At 33.4% G+C, this 26,096-nt stretch overlaps 1 protein-coding gene and 1 long non-coding RNA gene across 11 annotated transcripts in view; one reads left to right on the forward strand and one right to left on the reverse strand.

Annotated features, from left to right (window-relative positions):
• Nucleotides 1-40: 40 nt before the first annotated feature.
• LOC143246258 (uncharacterized) lies at nt 41-24,805 on the forward strand. 7 transcript variants are annotated; one of them, XR_013025884.1, is made up of 3 exons: nt 43-178; nt 6,306-6,382; nt 24,438-24,805. It is a non-coding gene; the product is annotated as an uncharacterized LOC143246258 (long non-coding RNA). The 7 variants fall into 7 exon arrangements; XR_013025882.1 differs by having other exon boundaries at nt 6,306-6,378; XR_013025881.1 differs by lacking the exon at nt 43-178 and adding an exon at nt 902-1,153 and having other exon boundaries at nt 6,306-6,378.
• Nucleotides 22,942-26,096, reverse strand: part of LOC143246257 (ras-related protein M-Ras-like) — a 44,638-nt gene continuing 41,483 nt past the window's right edge. For all 4 annotated transcript variants that reach the window (XM_076492681.1, XM_076492677.1, XM_076492678.1 and 1 more), the window contains one exon: nt 22,942-24,873. In XM_076492681.1, coding sequence (XP_076348796.1) covers nt 24,798-24,873 — 76 coding nt within the window. In that variant the 3' untranslated portion in view covers nt 22,942-24,797. The remainder of the gene's footprint in view (nt 24,874-26,096) is intronic.

Genomic DNA, 26,096 nt, shown 5'->3' on the forward strand with positions numbered 1-26,096 from the left:
TTTAGTACCTGTGTATACTAAATTATCAGTACGGTTCCATCTCTGTTTTTGCAGTGTTCCGTTAACACACATTAACGTTGTATAGGTACTTTCATCGGTTCGGTGATATTCTATATATTTCTGTCTGGTTATTCATCCTTTCCTATGGTGCGAGATATATTTTACAAAAGTTTTAATGGTAAGTAACAAAAAATGATCTGATTATATGTTGGATTCCTAAGTTACGAGTCATTTTACGCAGTTACCACACACTAGTTACATTATGTTATGATTTTTTTTTCAAATGTCAACCAACAATTAAAAGTTTCAAAAAGCAAAACTAAATAACGTCGTTTTTATTCATCTGGCATACTTCACTTTTGTAGGGAATGCAAATTTATATGGCATAAATAAAACAAACATGCATTCAGCTCTATATCAGCTGAGCTAAAAAGCTGCATAATAACGTTCATTACCGAAAGGTCTAGCGTTTCATGCAAATTTTTTTAATCTTCAAAGAGCTGTTTCTTCTTAGCAGTATTCAAACAAACTATAATATTGCTTCTTTTCAGAATCAGTCTGAGTACAGAAGACTTATTGTATTGTTATACTGATAAAGTATATTCAACGTGTAGATCTGTAGACTTAGAGTTGCTACACAATAAATAACTTTTTATGTGAATTCGTTCCGTAGCTCAAACGAACATTTGAGCCATCGGAACAAAAGCCTCAGTTTGGCTGGTAATTCAAAACTCATCTTTAATGCGTGCAATCAACAATAGAACACACATTAGCAATTACACTTTACCTTAGACTCGAAGTTTCTAGAGCAATGTGCAAGATAGATCCACATAACCTTTGTGCCAAAAGCTGTCGCAAGCAGATAAGAACAGTAAAATAGATTATTTCTATAAACTGATATTTAAGATAAGACAGTAAATGTAAACAGTAAATGTTTCTAGCAAAAACAAAATCAGAGCAAGACCAATTACAATATTTTCTTCAAGTGTCTGATACTCTGACGTGCAAAGCTGTTATAATTCTGATAACGATAAGCTGGATTTTTTAACTATTCCGGAAATTGCCACAGGCAATATAGTCACCAAATAGAAAAGAACTATATATATGTACTAGATGTACTTCTGCAGGTTCCCTAAAGTATTCTGTTTCAAGAGTAAGTAAAACCAAAATTAACAATAACAAACATTTTTTGTTTCTTGCTTTTAAAATTCAGAGGCAGTGTTGTGCTGTAGCCTACGTAATGCATAATCCTTCTCGTGATTCACGGTATGTACGCGTTTTACTGACATCATGACAGTACAAATTACAACATTTAGCGCCCCTTGTGTGACGTAATTTTAGTATCTACTGATTGATAGATAGACAATACACTACTCTACGGTACTGTATTGTGAGTTGTTAAAACAGGTGTCCCCCTCCGTGTGGCCTTCTGCCCTTTTCGGGGGAAACATTTTCAACATTTTGAAGAATTATATTTATAGAAAAACTGAAATAAACACTACATGAATTCCAACTAAAATCACGATTCTTCTCTTCTTAAGAATGGATATATTGTTTTACATCGAACATGACCCAGCATGGCCAGGTGGTTAAGTCAATCGACTCGTAATCTGAGGGTCGCAGGTTCGAATTCTTGTCACACCAAACATGCTCGCCCTTTCAGCCGTGGGAGCGTTATAACGTTACGATCAATCCCAAACAATTCATTGGTAAAAGAGTAGCCCAAGAGTTGGCGGTGGGTGGTGATGACTAGCTGCCTTCTTTCTAAGCTTACACTGCTAAACTATGGACGGCTAGCACAGATAGCCCTCGTGTAGCTTTACGCGAAATTCAAAACAAACAAACCATACATCGAACTTCTTTTCAAAATCATTAAAGAATGTATTATGAATGAAAAGTATCTTATCATTATTATACAGTTTTCTTTCTTAAGTTTCCTTATGTGATTTAGATAATATTTCCATGTATTTTATTACAAAGTACTATTTTAAAAATAACTGAACCAAAAATATTACGAGCGGTCAGTTTAACGCTCACTTTAGTTGATATAGCTGGCTTGCAATGGTAAGACAAAACAATACTAAAAATATTATATAATTGACGTGAGGTAAATTATTTATAGTATGGGGACGTGCTATCAGCTTTCCACTTCTTTAATTAGAAGATAATTTTGTAACTATACTGTTTCCATAGTTACCGTTTCGAACGTAACTAGTGCTGAAATAAGTTAATATATTTAACTTTCTCTAAACAAAAGCAAAGGCTAAAACTTATTTGTTTAATTCTTTTACAGGCATTATAAAAGTAACTAACTAGCGACATGAACTACAGTTCTTGTTGGCGAATCAGAGAATAGCTACAGGCCGTCCTGCCATTAGTTCGCAAATGTTGGTTATGTTACAAAATTATGATTAATTGGGTGTTTAAGTTCTTGTATGCGCTAGGGAGCTTGGAATTGTGTTTTTAGTTTCCTTAAGCTTTTACTCTAGAGCTCCTAGCGTTCTGGCATTAGATACGTGCATTATAGATCAGGCTTTTGTATTATCTCGTAAGAACACATAAAGTCCTCGCGCATTGCAAAGTATTCACCTTCTTTGAACATTCTTAGCTTTGTTTACTCTAGCTTTTATTTAGAGCGAGTGCCATGAAGCTGTCAATGGTGCTCTAGAGTTTAATTAATTTCCTGACATTCTCGGAAAGCAAATAGTATGCAGTTTGCTCCATGAAGTAGTGAACCTTTTTGAAGTAAAACTGTTTGACATTTCAATGATATTAAAGTGGGAACTTGGATTACACAAAGTGAGAATTAACTTCGGCGCTTTACGTTTAACTTGGAGACGCTTTCATTTAGTAACGAACGTTCTTTTTAAATCATTGTTTAATTTACAGAAGGAATACTATGTACTTAATAAGATGTTATGTACTTAATGTTCTTGTTAAAGTCTTCGTCGTCGATTTTGCTAGTCCTACAACTTTTAGTACACGCATAGGGTCACTTGGTCGATATAGTGTATTATTGTTTTTTTGTATTATAAGTTGTGAAAGTGCTATTGAACGTTTGCTAATTGTTTTGTGTTTTCTCTCGTTCTCTGTTATTTAACTAATGCAGCTCGAGAGAAACAAATATCAAAGCTAGAACCCAAAAAAATCTTGTTGTTAGGGCCTAACTGCTCTGCTCTCCTGATTATCTAAAAGATATCACAATTTCAAAACGTTTCTGAAACAATAAAAATAATTAACTTCCTGTCAACATTAATTGACGTGATAAATTAGAATAATAAAGATAACCTTGACTGCCCAATCCTTTATTTACTTTATAAGAGTTTTCCTACAAAATATTTTAATTAATACCATTTCAACTACGTTTTGAAAGATTTTTATTGTTATGTACTTCCCACCCTCCAACCTGCTGTTGAATGGGCCATTTGCTTAGTACCACTCTGTCAATCAGTAAAGGCAATGTTTCGAGAAGGTCGCAAAATATCTTGATATTGTCCTTTAGAATCACACTACTGTTAAAAACTGTGCAATTATATTCATTTTGTACCTATTAATCACTCCTATTTTGAAATTACAGTTTCTGTTTTTATAACTAATTAATTTGTTTGTTTAAATAAGATTGGATTTCCTAAAAATAAGTTAGAATAACATATTTGTTAAAAGTTTTTTGGTTGGTTATTGGCTCATTCTCGGCATGGTACGCGCAACATATCCTAAGCTTTGGTAAAAACTCCCTTGGTATCTGCCAGATTAGCCAGCATAGTCCTTTTTCAACCTTAATAACTGCAACTTATTATTCTCTCAGTTATAGAGGTCACAAGCTTCATTCCATATGACATGCATTGCCTGGAAGCGCTACTTTTATATGGAATCTGTTCTACCATGGTACAGTTTGTTAATACCTTGAATGATTTCTATATAGGAGCTTCACCATCTATACTCTCTGGGCATAGTTATGGAACTTTGGTAATTGTCCATTGTTTTGTCTCAATGGTTTAAATGGTGGTTGACTCAACTGCCACAAAAGACCCTTAGTGATGGTGTACATAGTAAAGCTAACCCATCTGCGTCACTGTGGTAGTTGTGGTACCTATGTTGACAGCTTCAACAGCACCTCAGTAGCAAGTAACATCGTCTGAGGACCTATCTTGCTCTGATTCTTCCAGAATCTGGCAACGCTCGAGAGTATCCAAGCGCAAGAAAAGTTTCCTTCAATTTTAGAAGATAGAGTCTCAGTTGAGAGTGTAAACACATTTGTTGGGCGCAGAGTGTGGGGACGTTTAACTTAAATGGAATTTTAAATAGCAGATCCTGTTTCTTTCTAAATAATGCTGACTCAGTTTGTGTTGGTATAAAGACAAGAAAGTTTCATATGTTGCCAAAATAATTTGTTTATAGATCTAAATGCAGACTATGTTAAAGATTTTAAAAAGACACTGTGAATCACGCATTTTAACAACAGTAAACAGACCGGAGACGTTGTACAGCTTATTTATTTGTTTTGAATTTCGCGCATAGTTACTCAAGGATTATCTGTGCTAGCCATTCCTAATATAGCAGTGTAAGAATAGTTGGATTGACCACACATTATAACGCACCCAGAGCTGAAAGGGCAAGTATGTTTGACATGACAAGGATTTGAACCCGCGACCCTCAGATTACGAGTCAAACGCCCCAACCACCTGGCCATGCCAGGCTCCATTGTACATCATTATTTGCAACAAAAATATATAATAACACTGTGACGTTATAAAAACTTTTGAACAATATAGCAGATAAAATTAAAGATAATGCAAATAAATCCCGTGATCATATGGAGATATAATATTATTACAGTTAAAGAAAGGAAAAGTTTTCATTTAATCCGTGATGGTGAAGAGTTCTCAGTTTATAAATTTGTTTATTTTCAAGTCGTTTTCTTTGTATAGTATTAGATGGTGCATATTTTAGTCCCACTGTAGAGAAGTCATCTGTTTTATGTTCGAAGCTACTCAAGTAGCACCAAGGGGAATGGCTTTTATACAATCTTCTTATTATATTAAGATGTTCTTGGTTTGTTTGTTTCTTTTTTAATTTCGCACAAAGCTACACGAGAGCTATCTGCGCTAACCGTCTCTAATTTAGCAGTGTAAAATTAGAGGGAAGGCAGCTTGTCGTCACTACCCACCGCCAAATCTTGGGCTACTCTTTTACCAACTAATAGTTGGATTGACCGTCACATTATAACGCCCTCACGGCTGAAAGGGCATATTTGATGTGACGGAGATTCGAACCCAAGACCCTCAGATTACTAGTCGAGCACTCTAATCACCTGGTAAAGATGATATTGGATCCTCTCACCAAGACAGTGGTTTGTTTGTCTAATATATAATTTTCCACATTGTTTGTATACAATATAATGAATCAGACATTGAAATATGCAAGTGAAAGACTGTCATACGTCGAAGGAGAATTTAAACCTATGCATTTGAAAATTATTGTTTACGTATTTAAGACCTGTCATGGCGTATTGCACTCAACTTGCAATCTGTGGATCACAGACATGCGTACTCATTCAGCAGTGGGTGATTTATAATGTGACGGTCAATCCAACAATTCGTATATAAAAGAGTAAATTAATAGTTGGTAACGGGTGGCGTGCACTAGCCACTTTCCCCTTAGTATATCCCTGCAAAATTAGAGACAACTAGCGCAACTAATCCTAGAGTAGGTGTGCGCAGAATTCATAAACAAAATACGTTCGTACAAGTAGTGACACACCTGTCCTAAGTTTCTTTCCTCTACTAACAATGATTTTAGAAGTCAAATAAATTACGGTAATCTAAAACTAGACATCATCAACAATTTACTGTGGAAGTGTTAAAAAGAGTTTTATATGTAAATGTTCTTGTAGAAATTCAAAATTATCTGAAAAATGTGAAACATTTAACTGGAACTGTTCGTGTAGTGTGGACTCCAACACAATCGAATAAAGTTAATGTTTATTTAAAACAGCAATATTAATATAAGTACATACATGGATACGACTCTGAAAGGGGTCAAAGTTAAAGCGTGTACTAGCTAGACTCCAGCCTTCTTGTAGTAATTAACACTCCTACGAAAAGTGGGGCCTATTTGATTTCATTTCATTAAATGAAATGGCAATTTCATTTAAATACAAAATTATTAGCCTAAAATTAATAACCTTTCAAGTTGCTCTGGGGCCTATTAGGCCCCACTTTTCGTAGGAGTGTTAAATAAATATTGAACAAATATTAATCAAATGCAGTAGGTATATAGAGATCTTTTGAATTTAACCCTCCCAGGTCGACAAAACCTAAAAAACGATACCTGGAACAACAGTGGCACACCTGGATCGTTCCAGTTGTTGAGTACAAAGTGGGTTCGTATTTTATGTGTTGGATAGAAAAAAATTCATGCACTAAAATGTTACGAAGATCTGTTTTATGTCGGTAGGTTATTAAGGGAGGACGAAGTTTAAAAACAATGTTGGTGTGCTTATCTTCTACGACTAATGTATAGTTATTCTTGGTGACATTTTTTTTTACTTCTGTGTTTCCAGAATGATATGTTAGAACCAGAGGAACTCAGTTTTCTTGTAGTTTGTAATAGGCTGTAAATGTAATTTAAAATTCACCATAGACACAGCCTTGAATAAAAGAGATTGGGGTACTTTATTTTAGTAAAAACTGGTTCGTTTCTTGAGTTTTCGTATTAATGTTATCTTCACTGCATAACCTATGAAATCTTAGGATCTGCAGGTAATGGATTAATTGATGTTGTATGAATGAAAAGAGTTGAAATGAACGTAAGATTGAGAGCCGGTGGTTTTATTGTAAACACTAAAAATAATGTAGTTATACATAAGAGGAAATTCAATAAACATAAATGGTAGTTTTCACTGGAAATTGTATATCTGAATTGCAGGGCAGAGTTAAAGTTAATTACACAACTATGGATTTTGTCCGATTATCGTTTTCTTACACGCACAGAGTATACCAACACCATCATCAATGTATCTGTACTGGATAGTCAACGTTGTGTTAATATAGTGCTCGAAAATGTGTTTTTCAAAATACCCAACAAAAAATTTGCAAACAATAATCCCAAAGCAGCAATACAAATTTGTTTATAAAATTTACCATTGAAAAAGATACAACAGTTAGAATTAAAACATGTTCAGCTAAAGGGGGTACGTGTCAGAATATTTAAGTTTTTATAATGTTCAAAGAATGCTTTAGTACAAGAAGGCCTTCAGTTTGTGGAATCGCATTGTAAAGATCTGTGATAACCATGTTTAAGGTGTAATTTTCATGGCTTGTAAGAAGAATGTTTTGAAATATCAGGGCATGATTTGTATCATTAATATATCCTGGTAAAGATGTTTCGATATGATACATAATATCGTATAAATATCACGATAATACCTCTGTGGGTCAACTGCAGGCTGAGACAATGGGCAGCCTTAGTTAAAATAAAACAATGGATTTTTGGGGTTCTTTTCAATCATATTCCTGGCGCTGATAAGTAATTCTTCAAAACAGATCAATTTTTCAAAGGTTTAATTTGCAATTTCACAGTAATTTAGATGAAGGCCTTCCTGAATTTATAATGCAGTAGTAGCTTTTGTCAGTTAATTGGGTTTGAGCTTCTTGTAAACCTAGATCTTTGCGCCAAACTACCACGACTCCTCTTGTCAACTGGTTTCATTACAGTGTCAGTTGTGTTTCTTGTTTGTTATTTTTAGAGCTTTAGAGCTGAAAGCTCAGATTTTCTAGCCTTATTGGGTGTGAATATTTCGTCCAAATTTAGGTTATGAATTTAATTTCTACACTCTTGAATAAAGTAGTCTAGTGTAATGTGTTAACCGAGAAGTGGAGTTCAAGTGCTTACATTATGTTTAAATTTAGAGAAAGGGCCTGTAGTAAAAAACACTTGAAATAGGTTCTGAATTAAAGAAACCAACTCTGAATTTCAATCTACAGAAACATTTTCAAAATCGGGCATAGTTACAAGTATATCGGCATGATTGTGGACATGAACAATCATGAGGCCCCTATTTAAGGCAGAACATACAAATGGAGTTAAGTTCAGATCGGAGAAAATCGTCAGTGCCAAACTTGAAGATTGTTGAGCTTCTACGACAGTTGTTATGCTATGAACATTTTTTTACAAGATGGCGAAACATTATTATAAGGAATTATAAGATTTTAGGTTAGAGTTATATTTTAATATTACATTCTTAACATAGTCCTTCGGGGATTTTCAAGAACCAAAAGAGTACATAATAAAATTATTCCAACTACATTGTTTTCGTCAAATCTACTTAAGAACATTGCCCTCAGTCTGTAACTCTTCATGCCACCTGGGATACAAGGAACACAATAGTTGTCAGAACATTTTATATCTGGGGCTTCTCATTTTCGGTTTTAACTGATAAATAGCGATGAAATACGGCCCGACATGGCTAGGTGGTCAAGCCACTCGACTCGTTATCTAAGGGTCGCGGGTTCGAATCCCCGTCACACTAAACATACTCACCCTTTCAGCCGTGGGGCGTTATAATGTGACGGTCAATCCTATAATTCGTTGGTAAAAGAGTAATCCAAGAGTTGGCGGTGGGTGGTGATGACTAGCTGCCTTCCCTCTAGTTTTACACTAATAAATTATGGACGGCTAGCGCAGATAGCCCTCGAATTGTTTTGCACAAAATTCAAAACAAACCAAACCAATGAAATACCCGCGATACAAAAAATGTCCATACTTTTACCGAGTCTCTATGCTCGCAAGAATCAATCCTTTCCATGCAGGTGCGTGTATAATTACTATTATTTTTCGTTATCTTAGCTAATCTAGCCTTATAGTTTTCTAGTGTGTGTTTTTTACGTTTTTAGTTACGTTTATAACAATAAATAAGAAATATACGTAGAAAACATGAAATTTGTCATTCCGAGAAATCCCTATTTTTTGTATGATGATACAAGACATTAAATATTTTTATTTAGTTATTTTAAAAAAACACCAAAGAACACATATTAATAAATAGCACGCACAAAACAAACAGTGCCCTTAAGTATGATAGTTTAATTTTAATTACTTTTATGTCTAATATTACACATTATAATTTATCTCGAACGAGTCTCCGACTTATTATGTTACGTATGTTAATGTATTACGATTTCAAACAGCCGAATATTTGAATTTAGAAGTTAACTGAATGTCGATATGTATCAAATTTATGATATTTGCCAACAGGATTGATACAAACAATTTTATTTCTTAATATATATATATAATTTCATATACAAACAATAGTACAATTTATAATAACAATTACAAATAATGGTTTAAATACAAAACTTTCACAAACAATACTAAGTCTTCTAACTGTTCTAGAACTGAATATTTTGTCGACAATTCACGATGACCGAATTAATTCCATGTTGATACACAGGTACGATTCGCTTAACGAAAAGCTAGCTCGCTCTATCCTTGGTTAGCGTCTCGCGGTTTACAAGGTATCGTTTCACCGAGGAAGATTTATAATGTCCTCTTAGAAAAACCAGCATTCGAAGTTAATTTTCTGAAGTTGAACGGTTTGTAATGTTCGAAATCTGTAAACGTTCCTGGTTAAATATCTGTAGTTTTCCAATTGATGAGCGTTTATCACAGTTATAGTTTCCGGGGTATAGAGAAAACTAACTGTAGCAAAGCAACATTATTAAACTGTGTCTTGGCGCGTAAATTTATAAACTTTAAGGCAAGGTTCAGCTGGCAATAATACTGGCAATCACTAGTATTTTACATAAACATATGATGCATTGTTGATTCCTACACTCGAGAATCTTCTACATATCTACAAATATATTTTAATATTCAAACAATAATACAAGTTATAATAATGGTTACTAGAAATAGTTATTATCAATAATATCTTATATACAAAAGTTTCACAACCAATACTAAACCTTCTGTCTGGTCTGGAACGGTATGTTTTATCGCCAGTTCACAATAAACGAATTAATTCTATGTTGCTACTAAAGTTACTTGCGTTTAAATACGCGTCAGCTTTAATTACTATGTATATCATTACAATAGGCTCTGATGAGCAAGTTGACTCGCAGATGCTTGGCTAGGTGCTTTAAAAGATTCGCGACTCTGGCCAATAGGCGCAGGAATTTTCGGCGTTTCAGTATTATATTAATCGTGATTTTCTATTCAAATTATTCAAGACACCACTCGGATATTCGGTAACACTGTTAAATAGAATCGAGTCTCAAGCACAGGATACTAGCGCCTAGCGACGCCTCTGCTGATCCGAAAGAAATATGGCTGAGATGTAATAGAATTGTAAGGTGTAGTACTGTTATGTTTAAACTGAATATTCTCAAATCCTAGTGACTAATGACGAGTCGAGTTGGATGTTTAGTCCGTGTTCTGAAATACTAAGCAGATGCTGCAAGTTTAATAGATTCAAGCACTTTGAAATAAATACAGAATTGGCTTCTGACGGTTTAGTGCATGCATTTTCTGACGAATATTAAAATAAAAACTCGTATCACAAATAACTGTGAGCTATTACGTTAGCTGACGAGGATTCACGTTTTCTACACATAGCCGACAGAGTACAACAGAGTTCATGACTGATGATATTTCGAATCCGGTAGGTGGAAATGAAATTGAAAATCATGAGCGTACTATATAATTACGAAGACAGGTACTTAAAAAACAAATCAAATATGGCCATTAAACTAGGTTTTCATTAAAGTTGCAATGAAGTGTGGCAAACCTCGTTTCAAAATAGGCTTATCGAGAGACTTTAAAACAGGGGTGTGCAACATTTTTTGTCGGTGGGCCATATAACCAACTTCATCAATCAAGCGGGGCCACTTAAAAAACAAGCTTATTCGTGTACATGCACAATAAATTAAAAAAAATTCTCAAAATGCAAGCAATAATATTTTATATTTTTGCATGAGTGATCATTTTAGTGCGACACTTGAAATTTAGAGTCCTTGCAGAGCTTGTCAATATCAGCTTTGACAGAAGTGGTTGCCACTCTTAACTGACTGGTCAAATGTTCATCAGTCAGCTGACTTCTACATTTGGTTTTGATGAGCTTCATTTTGGAGAAAAATTGCTCACAGCAGTAGGTGCTACCAAAAAGGGAGGCAATTCTTTGTGCATGACGGGACAAATTGGGAAACTTTTCACGTACACAGAGTTTGTAAAAGTCTAGCAAACTGTTTTCAGAGAATTTCCTTTTAGTGTCCATGTCAGCCTGCAGTTCAATGAGTTCCATTTGGCAATCATCAGGACTGTCTTCCACTGCCAAATCAAAAGGTTGAGCGAACAATTTCAATCTAATTTCAGTTTGTCTGAAATCTGGAAATCTGTTTGCAAACTCATCACGCAGCTTTTGTACACTGGTTCCATATGTGGTGCAATCCAGATTAGGAAATTACAGTTTCCTGGTTGCAAGACATGTAAAATGGGTCAATATGGCTCTTCTCAACTCAACCTGGAAAAGTTCCAATTTCTTCTCAAAAGCACAAATATGCTCAAACAACTTATTCACAAGTTGACTTTTCCCTTGTAGTTTTAAGTTTAAATCAGACAGATGCTGTGTAATGTCTGTGAGGAATGCTAAGTCATTCAGCCAGTTCTCATTGCTCAAGAAGTCCACATTCTGATGTTTGCTCTCCATGAAGAACTTAATCTCCTCTCGCAGATTCCCGAATCTCTTCAAAATAGCAGCTCTACTAAGCCAACGTACAGCAGAGAAGTACAAAACATCTGAATACTCACTGTCCAGCTCATCTAAAAAAGTTTTAAATTGTCGATGATTTAATCCTCGTTTTCGAATATAATTTACGCATTGGACGACATTTTTCATGACTTCTGCAAAATCCAGAACTTTGGTGCACAAGCTCTCTTGGTGAATAATGCAATGGCTTACAACTACGTCTTGTGCTCCAATTGCAGTTAGAAATTTCTTGGTGAATCCATTTGTCCTACCTGTCATGGAAGGAGCACCATCTGTTGTAACACCACATAATTTATAAGGATTCAGTTCAAACTTTTCTACAACCTTAAGCACTTGTTCACAAATATCCTGTCCTGTGGTTGTGGAGGAAAGGCTTGCCATATCTAAAACTCTTCGAAAACATCAAAGCCTGCAGTAACAGCTCTGATGAAAATGACAAGTTGGGATGTGTCATTGATATCAGTGCTTTCATCCAAAGCCAGACTGAAAGCTTCACACGAATTCAATCTCTCTTCAAAGTTTCTTTGATGTCCTATGAAAGATCTTTTGTCCTGCGTGAGACAGTAAAGCGGGAAAGGCTAGTTTGCTCCACCAAATATTTTTCTCTGGACATGCATATTCTGTGAATATTGTTAAACAATTTTAATAAATTCTCCATCACTGAAAGGCTTTCCCTTTTCTGCCATACATTCACAAAGCTTAAAACTCAGTTTTGTCACCAGTTCTGAATTTTTCTTGAAAGTGGTAAAAACACCTTGTTGCTTTTCAATGGATGTTTTTAAATGTTCAATTTTGTCCTTTCGTGCCTGACCAACAATTTCATCAAACTGGGAGGAGTGCTTAGTTGCGTAATGTCGCTTAATATTGTACTCTTTCATGACTGCAATTGTAGTTTGACAGACAAGGCAGACAACACCTTGATTATGTGGGACAACAAGATATTTTGTGCACCATTCACTGTTGAATAACCTTCCCTCATCATCAATTTTTCGTTTCTTAACTGCTGACATTTTACTAGCCCTGAAATCAAAACAAAAATTATTCTCACGAAAATAGCAAAGTAGAAAAAACATAGAATTTATTTACACATGGAACCTCTTATGGACAGAAACACATGTTTCTAAATTGGCATCCGATCATAGCCTTCCGGTACTTAAATTAATTGAGAATAGCAAAATACAGTGTGACCTCGCCTATTCGCGGTTCGCCATTCGCGGGTTATGCGCGAACTGCGTTTTGTAGGTCACAGAGACTGAAAGGGCTTTTCGAGGAGATTTCTGTTGTATTTACTCAATCAAGCCGTTTTATCAATTGTCGTCTTCACCAAACAAGATTGGACTGCTATTGGCTGACTGCCTCAGCTTCCCCAACAACGCAAACGGCAAAGCACAGCCCGGTAACGCACGGTACAATTTAGTGAAATACATAACAGTATGCAATATTGCTACATTATTACTGCATCAATGAGTATAAGTATCATTAGTGTTTGGGAAGCATTTCATATAGTATATAATCGCATACATATACGTTTTAAAACTGCGTCCAATATTCGCGGTTTTCGCTATTCGCGGGAGGGTAAAGAACGTAACCCCGCGAATAACGAGGTCACACTGTACATAGAATCAGATGCATCTGAAAGCAAAAATTTTAATAAATTCAGTAAAGTCACAACAATATGCTAAATAATAATCAATTTACCTTCAATCTCTTGTAGTAACTGTAAAAGGTAATAAAATTTTCACCAATAATGAATGACGGACAGCAGAGGTTAGGGAAAATTGTCGCCAGCGGGCGAAGGCGAGGTTCAGGACATGACGTTGAGTCGTAGACAATAGTGCTAGTGCACGTCACCTATTCATGCCCTAAGGAGGCCGACCAATCGAATTCGGCCTGCTCCTCTCTAGCAAAGATAATTTTAGAAGTTTGTCGAGTCGAAGCCTGGGAATCCCGTAGGATCGATGCTTTTAAAAAATATTCCATTTGCGTTGGATTACAGATCAGGCCACATGGTTAGATTACAACAACTAGGGCCACACTAAATGGCTTGGCGGGCCGGGTTGTGGCCCGCGGGCCGCCTGTTGCACACCCCTGCTTTAAAACGATGTAACATTTCAGATCTGAGAGTTGTGTATGCTTTAACTTAGGCATGGTAACGGTACACAATAAATATATTTACATTTGAAAGTAGAAAATAAGCAAAACATTACCGCTTCGGCAATCAAAAGGTATACAGAACATGAAAATTTTACCAATTGCCAAAATGACTTAATTTATTGATTTTTGACTTTTCAAGCAAAAATAAAAAAAAATCAAAATTTTGAAAGAGACACCTTCAACCACACAAACCCCCCGCTAGTACAGCGGTAAGTCTACACTCTACGGATTTACAACGCTAAAGTCAAGGATACGATTCCCCTGGTGGGCTCAGCAGATAGCCTGATGTGGCTTTGCTATACGAAAAGCACACACACAAAGAACATCACATGGTTTCAACAACATTTTTTTCAAGTATTTGACGTTATACAATAATATGTGAAATAAAAGAAAGAATATAATAATAAGCACGTGTTTCAGGTTCAATGTATCTAATAAATTCGTCAGAAGAGTGCTAAGATTGTTACATTTTTAAACACTTCATTCTTCGTTTAGTTCCTTACGAATTTTCAAGAATTCAAATGTGTGTATAACAATAATAATATCTCAACAACACCATATCGTTCATATTCAATTCTGACTACGCGTTTCGCTCAATCCGCTTATACAGGGTGTTCGGAAAGTCACTGTGCACTTATATATGTATATGATTACAAAACTGCACAGTGACTTTCCGAACATCCTGTGTAAGCTGTTTGATTCAACAACAACTGGCGAAACATTTTGTCGGCAATAGGTGAGACAAATATAGCGTGGTCTTAATATTATTATTATCAACTATTCTAGTCCTTGAAAATCCGTAAGAAACTAAATAAAGAAATAGTGTTTAAATGTAACAGGCTTAAAAGTGCTAATACTAATGTATTATGACGTATCAGACATTAATTGTAATCATAATACAGCATAATTATAATAATATTTTACCAACGGGTAAAAGGTGTATATACTAAAATTATTTGACTACTAAAACATTGTTCAGAAGAAGAAAAAAAGAAATAAAACGAATGGATATAGATGTGACGGAATCCTCAATCTGCCCGGATACGAAACGTGCTGTGCCATATAACTCAAAGCCCAAAGATGTGCATCATATATTGATAAGTAGAGTACTAATATATGTGAGAAACGTATATGTTTGTTTTGTAATAAATAAATCATTTAAATAATTCTACTGTTGTACTATGTAACTGGACGTGAAAGAAATGTTTGTGTTTGTCTTTCTTATAGCAAAGCCACATCAGGCTATCTGCTGAGCCCACCGAGGGAAATCGAACCCCTGATTTTAGCGTTGTAAATCCGTAGGCTTGTCGCTGTACTAGCGAGAGTCGTGAAAGAAATAAAACTCAGCTAAACAGAATATGTAGTAATTATGTTTAAAGTAAAAACGTGAAACGACTATATACGAAACATATCTCTATACATTTTGAGATTTTTTTTCATTGAACTCTTGATAAAATAGTGAAATTTTAAGATCATGGTATTAAAAAGTGTGAAATTAACTGTTTTTGTTTGTCACAATTTCTCTTCTTTTAATTCCATAATAATACTGATATTTTTTATTTCACCTACAGTATTAACAAAGCGTGGGTCCATTACCACTAAGAACGGAAATTGTGTAATATTTTATTCTCCTAATCCTCGAAAATCCATAGTGGACTAAATAAAGAAGTAGCGTTTATATGTAATTGACTTAATACTAATGTTTTATAACATATAATACAGCCATTGTAGTAATACGAAGAATATTCTTCACCTGGCCTCGTTCTTCTCCGTATCGTTTGATTGTCACGTGGAGAGTTCATTTCCAGTACGAAGGAATGGGCGTTGAAATCGCAAAACTTGTTCCTACACGAACTTACTTTCATCAGATAATACCAATCCTAACTTTCACTCTTATAATCCAGTAGTATTTACACTGTTACTCCTTGGGGGCCTCCTTCCAATTACAAGCTTGAGTATAATTGATATGGTTGTTATTTTCACCTCTCTCCAGTATATCTACATTCTACACCCTCAGTGTTATAACTAAGTTCAGACGGAATCTGCAGCGAATGTTTTTAATTATACAAAACATTATACACACATTCCGTGAAAAACTTATTGACTACATGGTCAAAAATATTCTATCGAACAAATAAAACACAGGGTACACCAAAGTTACATTTCTTATTATATCGAAACTATAATCTGTAAATTCCATTTACTGTTGATAAATTCACTCACTCAAAAATAGTGAATTCGTGTTAATAAAAATAGGCACAGCTGGCCAAAATCTTAAGGCTAATGAACATAAAGAAAAAATATGCATTTTGCGTTGTTAGACTCAACCACTTCTTTGAGTGGAGCTTCGAAAAATGAAAATAAGAAAAGGGAAAATAAAAAAAAAACCTTTTAGCATTTAATAGGGAAAATGAGAACACTATGAAATTAGCCTAAATACTAGTTGGTCAAAAGTTTAAGACCATACTGAAACGAAGCGTTAATCGGTAAACACGTAACGAAATTTAGCCATCTGTGTTCAAGCATTAGCGTTGTCAACATCTCCCACTGATATCTTCTGTGTTACATTGGGTAAAAACATGGCAAAGGCTAAAAAGTTAACAGAGTTTGAACGTGGCAGATTGGTCGAGCTGCAAAAGCAAGGTCTCTCTCAACGTGCCATCGCTGGTGAGATTGGGCGTAGTAAAACTGTTGTTGCAAATTTCCTAAAAGACCCTGAGGGTTACGGAACGAGAATTTCAAGTGGTCGGCTCAAGAAAATTTCGCCGGCGTTGAGCAGGAGGATTAGATGGGTTGTCTGGCAAGACACGAGCCGATCGTCCAACCAGATTAAGGCCCATACGGACGCAGAATGCAGCTCAAGAACAATAAGACGGCATCTACGAGAGAAAGGCTTTAAAAGCCGTAAACGTCTTCAAAGGCCACGCCTCCTTCCACACCACGAAACAGCTCGGTTAAACTTTGTTGAGAAGCACCAAACATTGAACGTAGAAAAGTGGAAGAAGGTTTTGTTCTCTGATGAGAAAATATTTAACCTGGATGGTCCAGATGGCTTCCAATGTTACTGGCACAACAAGGATATACTACAGGAGACATTTTCTACACGACACAGTGTAGATGGTTCCATCATGATCTGGGGTGCTTTCTCGTTCCATGAAACAATGGAACTTCAGGTTATACAGGGGCATCAAACAGCAGCTGACTACATTGGCATGTTGGAGAGAGCATCCTTATTGACTGAAGGCCCTCGCTTGTGTGGAAATGACTGGATCTTTCAGCAGGACAACGCTGCAATCCACAATGCCCGCAGGACAAAGGTCTTTTTCATGGCGAATAACGTGATTCTTTTGGACTATCCACCGTGTTCGCCCGCACTAAACCCCATTGAAAATGTTTTGAGGTGGATAGCAAGGGAAGTCTATAGAAATGGACGTCAATTCCAAACAGTGTATGATCTTCGTGAAGCCTTCTTCACCACTTGGAATAACATTTCAACTAGCCTTCTGCAAACGCTTATATCGACCATGCCAAAGCGAATGTTTAAAGTTATTCGCAATTACGACCGTGCAACTCACTACTGAGACCTCTTCTTGGGCATTTCCTACCCTGTTTAGTACTTCTTTTGGGTATGGTGTTAAACTTTTTACCAGCTAGTATTTAGGCTAATTTCATAGTGTTCACATTTTCCCTATTAAATGCTAAAAACTTTTTTTATTATTTTCCCTTTTCTTATTTTCATCTTTCAAAGCTCTATTCAAATACGTGATCGAGTCTAACAACGCAAATGCGTATTTTTTCTTTATATTCATTGGCCTTAAGATTTTGGTCAGATGTGTATGACACTACTCAAGTAAAAATACCGGGTAAAACTGTCCTCTCTCTCATGTTAGTTGTTTGTTTTTTTGTTACTATTTGTTCTAAGACAATTCACTTCTTACCAAATATTTCATTGTTGAAACATTCTCTTTAATCTTTTACTACCACTGATGAAAATAAAACTGTATCTTCAAATTATTCATTTCCACATACATGGTGTTTAATACGGGTTCCTAGAGTAAATGATCTATTTCTACTACCATTCATGAATTGAACCATCTAGATTTTCAAAAAGTGAATTTTTTTTTTTTCTGAGTTTATTACTAATTTTTGTCGTTCCACTGAATTCGGGATAAACAAGGAAGACGTGATTCTTTCAATCGAATTACACACTTGAAGAAAGCATCAACGTTTGACAAATTTAACAAAGAAACCAAACGCTGACACCGAATGCTTGGTTTGTACAACTGTTATATTTTCCATACATATTTGAAATGTATTTCTGTCACGTCTGAACTAACGAGCTTGGAATGTGACGTTGTAAGCTAGTGTTTCCCATTAAAGGCATGTTAGCGTAAAAGATACGTTGGTGATCCTTAGAAAGAAAGCAAGATACTTACTGTAGCTTCAATGCAGTATTAGCTTGATATATTTATTAATGAAAGTTTCATTGAACAATTTCTTATGTGAAATATCTGTAACATGTCCAAACGTTCCTGAATGAACCTTGTGATTCCCATTGTGTCTAGGATGAAATTTAGTTTTCTTTGGACAAGTAACTTTATCACACATTTAAAATAATTACATCTTTATTTTCACCCTATACTTAAATGTTGCTCTATCTATATTTCTCAGGGTACTCAAGTCTTCTACATTTATATTAGGTGTTCCTTTTGTTATTACATTCTAATCCAGTAATTTCTAAATCTAGTCTTCTCGAGTCAAAACAGGAAGTTGTTTTGTGTGGCAAACTTTCAAACGAATAGTGAGTAAATACACAATAGTGTGTATAGTAATACAAAATAAAATATAGTTTACATCCACTAATGTCAGAGCAAGAAGTTGAAATGGAAACAAGTTTTGACACATTCGTGTGGCCGTTTCACATACCGTTTATTTTATGCGTCTAAAAATGAAAAGTTTGACTGAAGAGGCAGGTGAAAGTGTCAAAACTTGTTTCTATATAAATTTCTTGTTCCGACAATAGTAGATGTAAACTTAATTTTATTTCAAATATTTGATATTTTGTTCATGTACACATATTACAAAACTAAGTACATGTACAAAAATATTCAGATAAAACTCAAAATTAAAACAGGTTACTTCTATTATTTGTTTGCCAGTCCAGAAAATAACACAAATACGCAATCATACACCACTTAGGTCTTGTCTTTATGTATTTTAGAAAGCTAGATAGATGATGCAACAATATCTTGTTACATCAATATCTTGATATAAAGTTTACACTCATATTAAGTTCTGTTTGAAATAAATAAATATATGATATATATTTGTACAAACGAAATACATGCGGCAATGAGATGCTCATTGTATAGTGTTAATGTTGATACTGGGATCCAACACTGATAATCATATATATAATGAGATAATTTAGGCTGCTTTTAAATTAGTGCCTCAAACTCCTCATGTGAACACAAATTAACTACATCTAAAAGTTATTACAAAGGTAAGAATGTTCTGTCTACAAGCTTCAGATACGGACATAATTGGTAGTCACATCACATAAAAACATTAACAATAAACAAGTGTCATAACATAACTTTACTGCAATAGTGAGAGCTAATGAGTGTAATCCACCAATATGTGAACATTACACTGCATTACAATTATCCTAAACAACTATACTTTTGATAAAAAACAAACGTACTTCAGACTAAATCTATAATGTTTAACCCAAACATTTCTCAAATTTTTTCCCATAATACGGACAATTACATTATTGCCAAGTTATGTTTTTAGACGTAAGTTTGTTATGAAAAGTGACACAGATATCCTGATTGCTTTGCGCCATAAAACACCAAATCAAACAACCAACCATTGTTATGAAAATATAACTTGGCAAACTCATTTTACAATACCTAATTTTACATATATAATAAATACCTATATTGATGAAACATCAAGTCTATACTTTATGTACACCTTGTAATTTTTATGATATTTTAGTAAATACTTGATAAAGTTATTATCTATTTTCAATAACTTATCATTATGCAAATTAAACCTATTTTTAAATCATGCAGTTCTTGTACTCATCAAACGGTAACATAAGAAATTTAAATTGATAGCTATAGAAGATAAACAGTGTTGATCAAAGAAGGCATTAGTAACTGACAAGGTTACATAAAAAAAATAACTGGCTGAAAGTGTAAAGATGAACAATAATAATTTCTGATTAAGAAAACAAGGCCTAATAATAATCATTTGGAACTCATAAAGTTAAGCAACGTGTGTCAAAAACTTACCGTAATAATAAATGTTTCTTTTTTATTCTTCAATGTACCCTCTTTCTATCATAAATAGTGGGCAGATTTATTGTTGTTTGTAATTAAGCACAAAGCTACACAAAGGGGATATCTGTGCTCTGCCCACGACAGGCATCGAAACCTAGTTTTTAGTGTTGTAAGTTTGCAGACGTACCACTGGGGTCAGGCAGATGTCGGCAGACTGGAAATTGGCTAATATTACTCCTCTTTTTAAGGAAGGTGATAAAAATTATCCCAGTAATTATAGGTCTATTAGCTTTACATTAGTGGTGACAAAAGTTTTTGAAAGTCTGATAAAATACGCTTAGCAAAAAACGCTGAACACAGTTTAAAATTCTGTTGAATAGTGAATTCCGTACCATCAGAACAAAATCTTGCCTTACTAATCTTTTGACATTCTTCAAAGAGGTTACCACTAGATGTGTGTAAGGATGTCAATTTGGTGTATCTGGTGTCACATAAATAGCTTGTTTAAAAAAATCTCTACATATGTAGAGGAAGGAATAAGTTGGCTCATTGGATGAATGAAACAGGAAATTATTACAAACATAGTTTAAACAAACTTGCTTAATGTTGCAAGTGATATATCTTAGGGATTAGAACAAGGACCTTTGCTTTTTTGATTTACATCAACTAGCTGAGGATACCCATTAAGTTAGCAAAAATTATATACAAGTTAGATGATGTTTCCCTTCCTCATTAATTGCTAAGCACATACCCTGCTTTATAGAAAGTAACAATTAACTTGTATAACTGATTAAGTACTTCTTTTTAAATTAAAAGCCAAAAGTTTATTAAAAATTAGGAATGTTTCCTATTTCTGGGTGTTTTTTATTCCCCTTCTTATGCAAAAATCCTAAAATCAAATAATCCAAATACCATTGTACAATTTCCAGTTATCATAAAAAATATAATGGAAAAATAATCTAGCTAGCTATAGCTGATGCAAGTCAAAAGTCTATAAAATGTGGTAATGTTTAATATTTCAGGGAGTTGTCTTTTTTATCTCCTTTCTTGGGCAAAAATCCTAAAACAAACTAGCTCATGTATACCATTGGACAATTTCTAGAAACCATATAAAAATTATGGTAATCAAGCCAATCAACTCTGAGTGATGGAATACTAACACATACACATACATAATGGATCATCTTTATAGTAAGGTGGTATGTCAATAAGATACTTAAATTTATTGATGATGTTCAGTTCTTGGGTGTACCTGGCTGTGATGAGGATTTTGTAACTTTGCAAAATGTTTCAGATCATTTAATGATTTGAGTAAATAAATAACAGATTGTTTTTAATTATAAAAAATGTAGACAATACATTCAAATTATTATAACTTGAATTATAATTCTGATGGGAATAACTTTAACAGTGTTAAAGAAGAACAAATCTTGGTATTCTAGTTTTATTAGTCTCTTAAGCCATCAAACAATTTGTTGTTACTAGTGGCAAGACAAATGAGATTTTAGGTTGTATCTAAAAAGGTTATAATTTTGTTATATACGTCAATGGATTGGCCACATGCATTATGTTCATTCTGGGGATTCTTACCCTCTGAAGGACATTGGCAACTAGGAAGATACCTTGGATAGAAAAATTGTCATATGAAGACAGGTTAAGATCTCTGAAACTGTTTTATCTTGAAAATAATGAAAAGCAAGAGAGGAACCTTATTGAAATGTTGAAATTTTTCAAGGAAACTGATAATGTTGATGCACCATTTACTTTGGACCTAACAGTGAGAATGATGGTATTAGAGAACAGACATTTCAGTTTTAGCAGGGTAGAAGATATCTTCAGTTAAGAAAGTTTTGTTTTTCTAACAGAATTGCTAGCCTTTGAAATGTTGTTTTCAGATGTTGTGGATAGAGTAACTTTAAGGAACTTAAAATGAATGCTTGATAGAAGCTTTAGTTTACTGGATGTAGTGGTCTAAGTTGACAGGCATGTCCACTGTTGTCCTTAGATTTTATGTCAACATGTCCAGTTAAATACTGCACAATAAATTTTCATTATATTAACAAACAGAATGTAACAACTGAATAATTTTATTCTAAACATTTCTCATTATTACACCTATCTTATTAAAACTGAAAAGAAACAATGTTATAATCTGGTATCACAATTCCTTACTTTTTTGGTTGTTGTTATTTAGTAATTTAAATATTAATACATTATAATATTTAATACTGAGAAACTTTTAATGGTTCAAAGGCATGGTTAACTCACAGCTTCCTTGTCAGTTTAATTCATGCTTTTAAATGTCAAATTTTCAGTACTAACCCACCTTGACAGTGTCCCAGAGCAATGCTTTCAAAAAGAAAAATGACTATTTTACATAACAGATCACAAAAACTGGTTTGGTTTAAAGCAACTTGTAGTAATAATATATTATTAGATTGTTCTGTTACTGCCAAACATTTAAGTGTTATTTTAAATAAAAGCAGTTATTTTAGCAAATAAATCCTGCTAAAGTAATGAATAAACTACTAGCATGCAACCAAATAACCAGTTACAGTAAACTAAGAAATTCAATCAACTTTGCTACAAATTTTGTCTAGTAGCAATAACACCATTTGGGAAGTGAAATATTTATGTACCTCATGAGCATTATATCAGTACCAAGTACTCAGTTTGTAGAATCATGTAAAATAATCTAACATAGTAAATAAAAGAAATTACTAAGTTCAATAATGTAGAAATAAAGAAATATGTATTTTTCTTGCATAGTCAATAATATTTACTAAATTCAACACAACTCAAATATTTTTAGTGCCTATTCATATTACAGTTTAAAATAATCTGTATCAGCTAAGTCTAACTAGTTCTAGCATTAGCATACAATATAATAAAAATAGCTTAACCCTTAGAGAAATGTGATAAAACATTTTTTACACTGTTTTTTGTTTACATTCTTTCACTTAGCCAATGCAACAAATAACATTTGAAGTTAAATAATGGTACCTCATAATATTTCTTAGGCCTGCAGATATTTCATATGTAATTTTCACAAAATATTTAACAACATAAAATTGTTACATATGTATTTTATGAATATAAACATTTTTTTATATCATTTTAGATCAAATAAAACTGCAAGTATACCATATGGGCAAAACATGAAGTGCATTTAATACTACAAATGTAGTGTTTAAATTTGTAAATATCTTACTCATGGAAACTTTACCTACTCACTGTGGAACCTGCAAAGGATTCCTCATGGCTAGGGTGGAGGCTGTTTATTCAGTTCAGTTACTTATACAGAGAGCTATTTGTTTTGTGTTTTACACTACAATAGTTCCAAAAATGACTGACAATGACTCTTGACCGTAGTTCAAAGTTACAGAATTCTATTGATGAGATTTTAAATCATGTGAAAGTTACAAAAATGTTTAGAAGGATCTGAAAAATACTCATCAGGCTAAGAAAGTACAGTAATTACTCTTTTTCTTTCTAGAATTAAATGTAAAAGGTAGTTTAAATTTATTCAAGGGACAAAGTTAAAGGTCATGTGACACTTCACTGAGGATAATATGTCCAAGTTAATTCATGATTGTATCAAACTTAGGAGAATATCTATCTCCACTTTTTTGTTTTATAATTACAAGTATCTCATAAAAGTTTTGTAAGATGATAAATAGATTTAACTTTAATTGTTTTCCACTCTGTTAATGTTATTATTGTAAATATTGTAAAGTTTATATGTTAATTAATTCACTTTCTTATTACTCACCAGGAAACAGGACACTCACTAATCAACCATACACATTTTCACAATGTAAATCAAGTCACTCTTTATGAAAATCTCAATAACATTTATACATTTGTTTATAACAGACAGACAAAATTTTGTAAATTAAATTAAATGTCTTATATATAAAGAAAGTTCATGGTACAATTCATAAAATACACAATACACATGTATTTAATTAACTAATCTAAATTATTTTATTTTATTTTATAATTACTAAATTTTTTTATTACTTGGTTCATTCACAAGTCATATTTGAAAATAAATCAGTAAAGTATTCCACTGCTTGCTGCTGAAGTGACAACAAAGCAAAGAAATAAATCAATAGCACACAAAATGCAAAATCACATTATTAAAAATGTTAAAAAAAGTTTCATTTACAAAACTTTCACAATTTCTAGTTATATAATAAAGTATGTGTGTTTATTTTTTCCAGAATTTTCTTAACCCCTACTGGAAAAGTTCTTTCGTTTAAGATCCTAGAACACTTGTATTAGAAAAAAAATGGAGTGCCTCATTAGAATATATGATAAAAAGACCTGAAGTAGACAGAACTTGAACTTGTTGTTTCTAACTTCAAGTGGAATAATACAGGACTGAAGATGCATACTTAACAAGAGATGAGAAAAGAGAAAGAATATCAGAAAATCGTGAAATACTGAGGTGCTGCATACTACAGACAAGTTATTACAGTATACACACATGTATACACACAGATGTGCTTAATCACTTCAAAGGTCATTTTCCTCCTATTCAAGCTTCACATTTGTGAAATTTTAAATAAAAAATTACTGTATTACAAAAGAGTGCATCGTCTATCCCTCTTAAAACACTCTCTCTGCCTTTTTTTATTTGCAGGTGGTGGCTGGTCCCTGTTGAAATAGAGAAACAAGCATTATTTTACAAATTTGTTATTAAACAAAAGAAACTCTACAGAAGATGTTACCTCATCTTGAAAGATGGCAATAATACAGATAAATTTCTATATACATTCTGGTTTGTAATGTTATGTATTTACAATATTTTTAGAAGATTCTTTTGAAAGTTGTCAGCTAATAAAACAATCCCCCAAACTAGATACTTTGTACCTAATTAAACATTAATCCATTTGGCCATACTTTTATTTACATATTAAAATGATTGCAAAATACTCATTGCCACACTAGAATATTTTAGAAATGCAATAATAATTCATAAAACAATGCCACATGCACAATTTTAAAATATAATCATACCCTTATACTTACTATTTTTACATTTGCAAAACATATTGCTGCACTGTGCAATTTACAATGATATTTTTCTTTTACTGTCTTAACGTTCCCTTCACAAGTAAAATTTACAGAAGAAAAACTTCTGCTTTTGTTTCATAAATATTTTTTGTTCATTCAAAAAGAGAAATACACTACCTAGTATTCATATTTACAATACTAAATGCTAACAGCAACTGAGTAAGGTACACTATAACACTAAAACATGACAGCTTAAACTTTGAAGATTACTTTATTTAAGAACAAAATTTTCTTTATCAATATGTGTCATTAATAATATTCATTTATAAAAATAACCAAGTATTATATGTATTTTCAATGTTATACAAAGACATTTCATATACATTATCTAAAATATGCAAAGTTCTATATATAAACATAGTTTAAAAAGATCATTAGGTAAGATATTTTTAAGCATTCATGCTGTTTCTTAGTTTAGTTTATAATTTTCTGAATCGCTATTGTCTCTCTTTGTCAACCGGAAGACGACATAAAAGGGTTGAAACGTTGTTCTGTACCTTATTTTAATTAAAGTTTTAATATCCATACCAGCCATCTTGAGAATATAACTTGTCAATATATTGCAACACAAAAAGTAAAATATTTACTTTGACAAGCATGAATAATTAACTACAGATTTCCATATATTATATATTACAGGTGAATATAAAATCAAAAATAGGGAATGGTGCATTCAGATGGCACCAATTCATTCTTGGTTTCCATTAAGACATCTTTTAAGTAATAGGATAAATGCCACTATCACATGTAAGATGTACATAATTGCATTAACAAGGTTAGAACATAAGCTACATATCACATTA

Source organism: Tachypleus tridentatus, chromosome 3 (assembly GCF_004210375.1).
Source record: "Tachypleus tridentatus isolate NWPU-2018 chromosome 3, ASM421037v1, whole genome shotgun sequence".
Classification (NCBI taxonomy): Eukaryota; Metazoa; Arthropoda; class Merostomata; order Xiphosura; family Limulidae; genus Tachypleus; species Tachypleus tridentatus.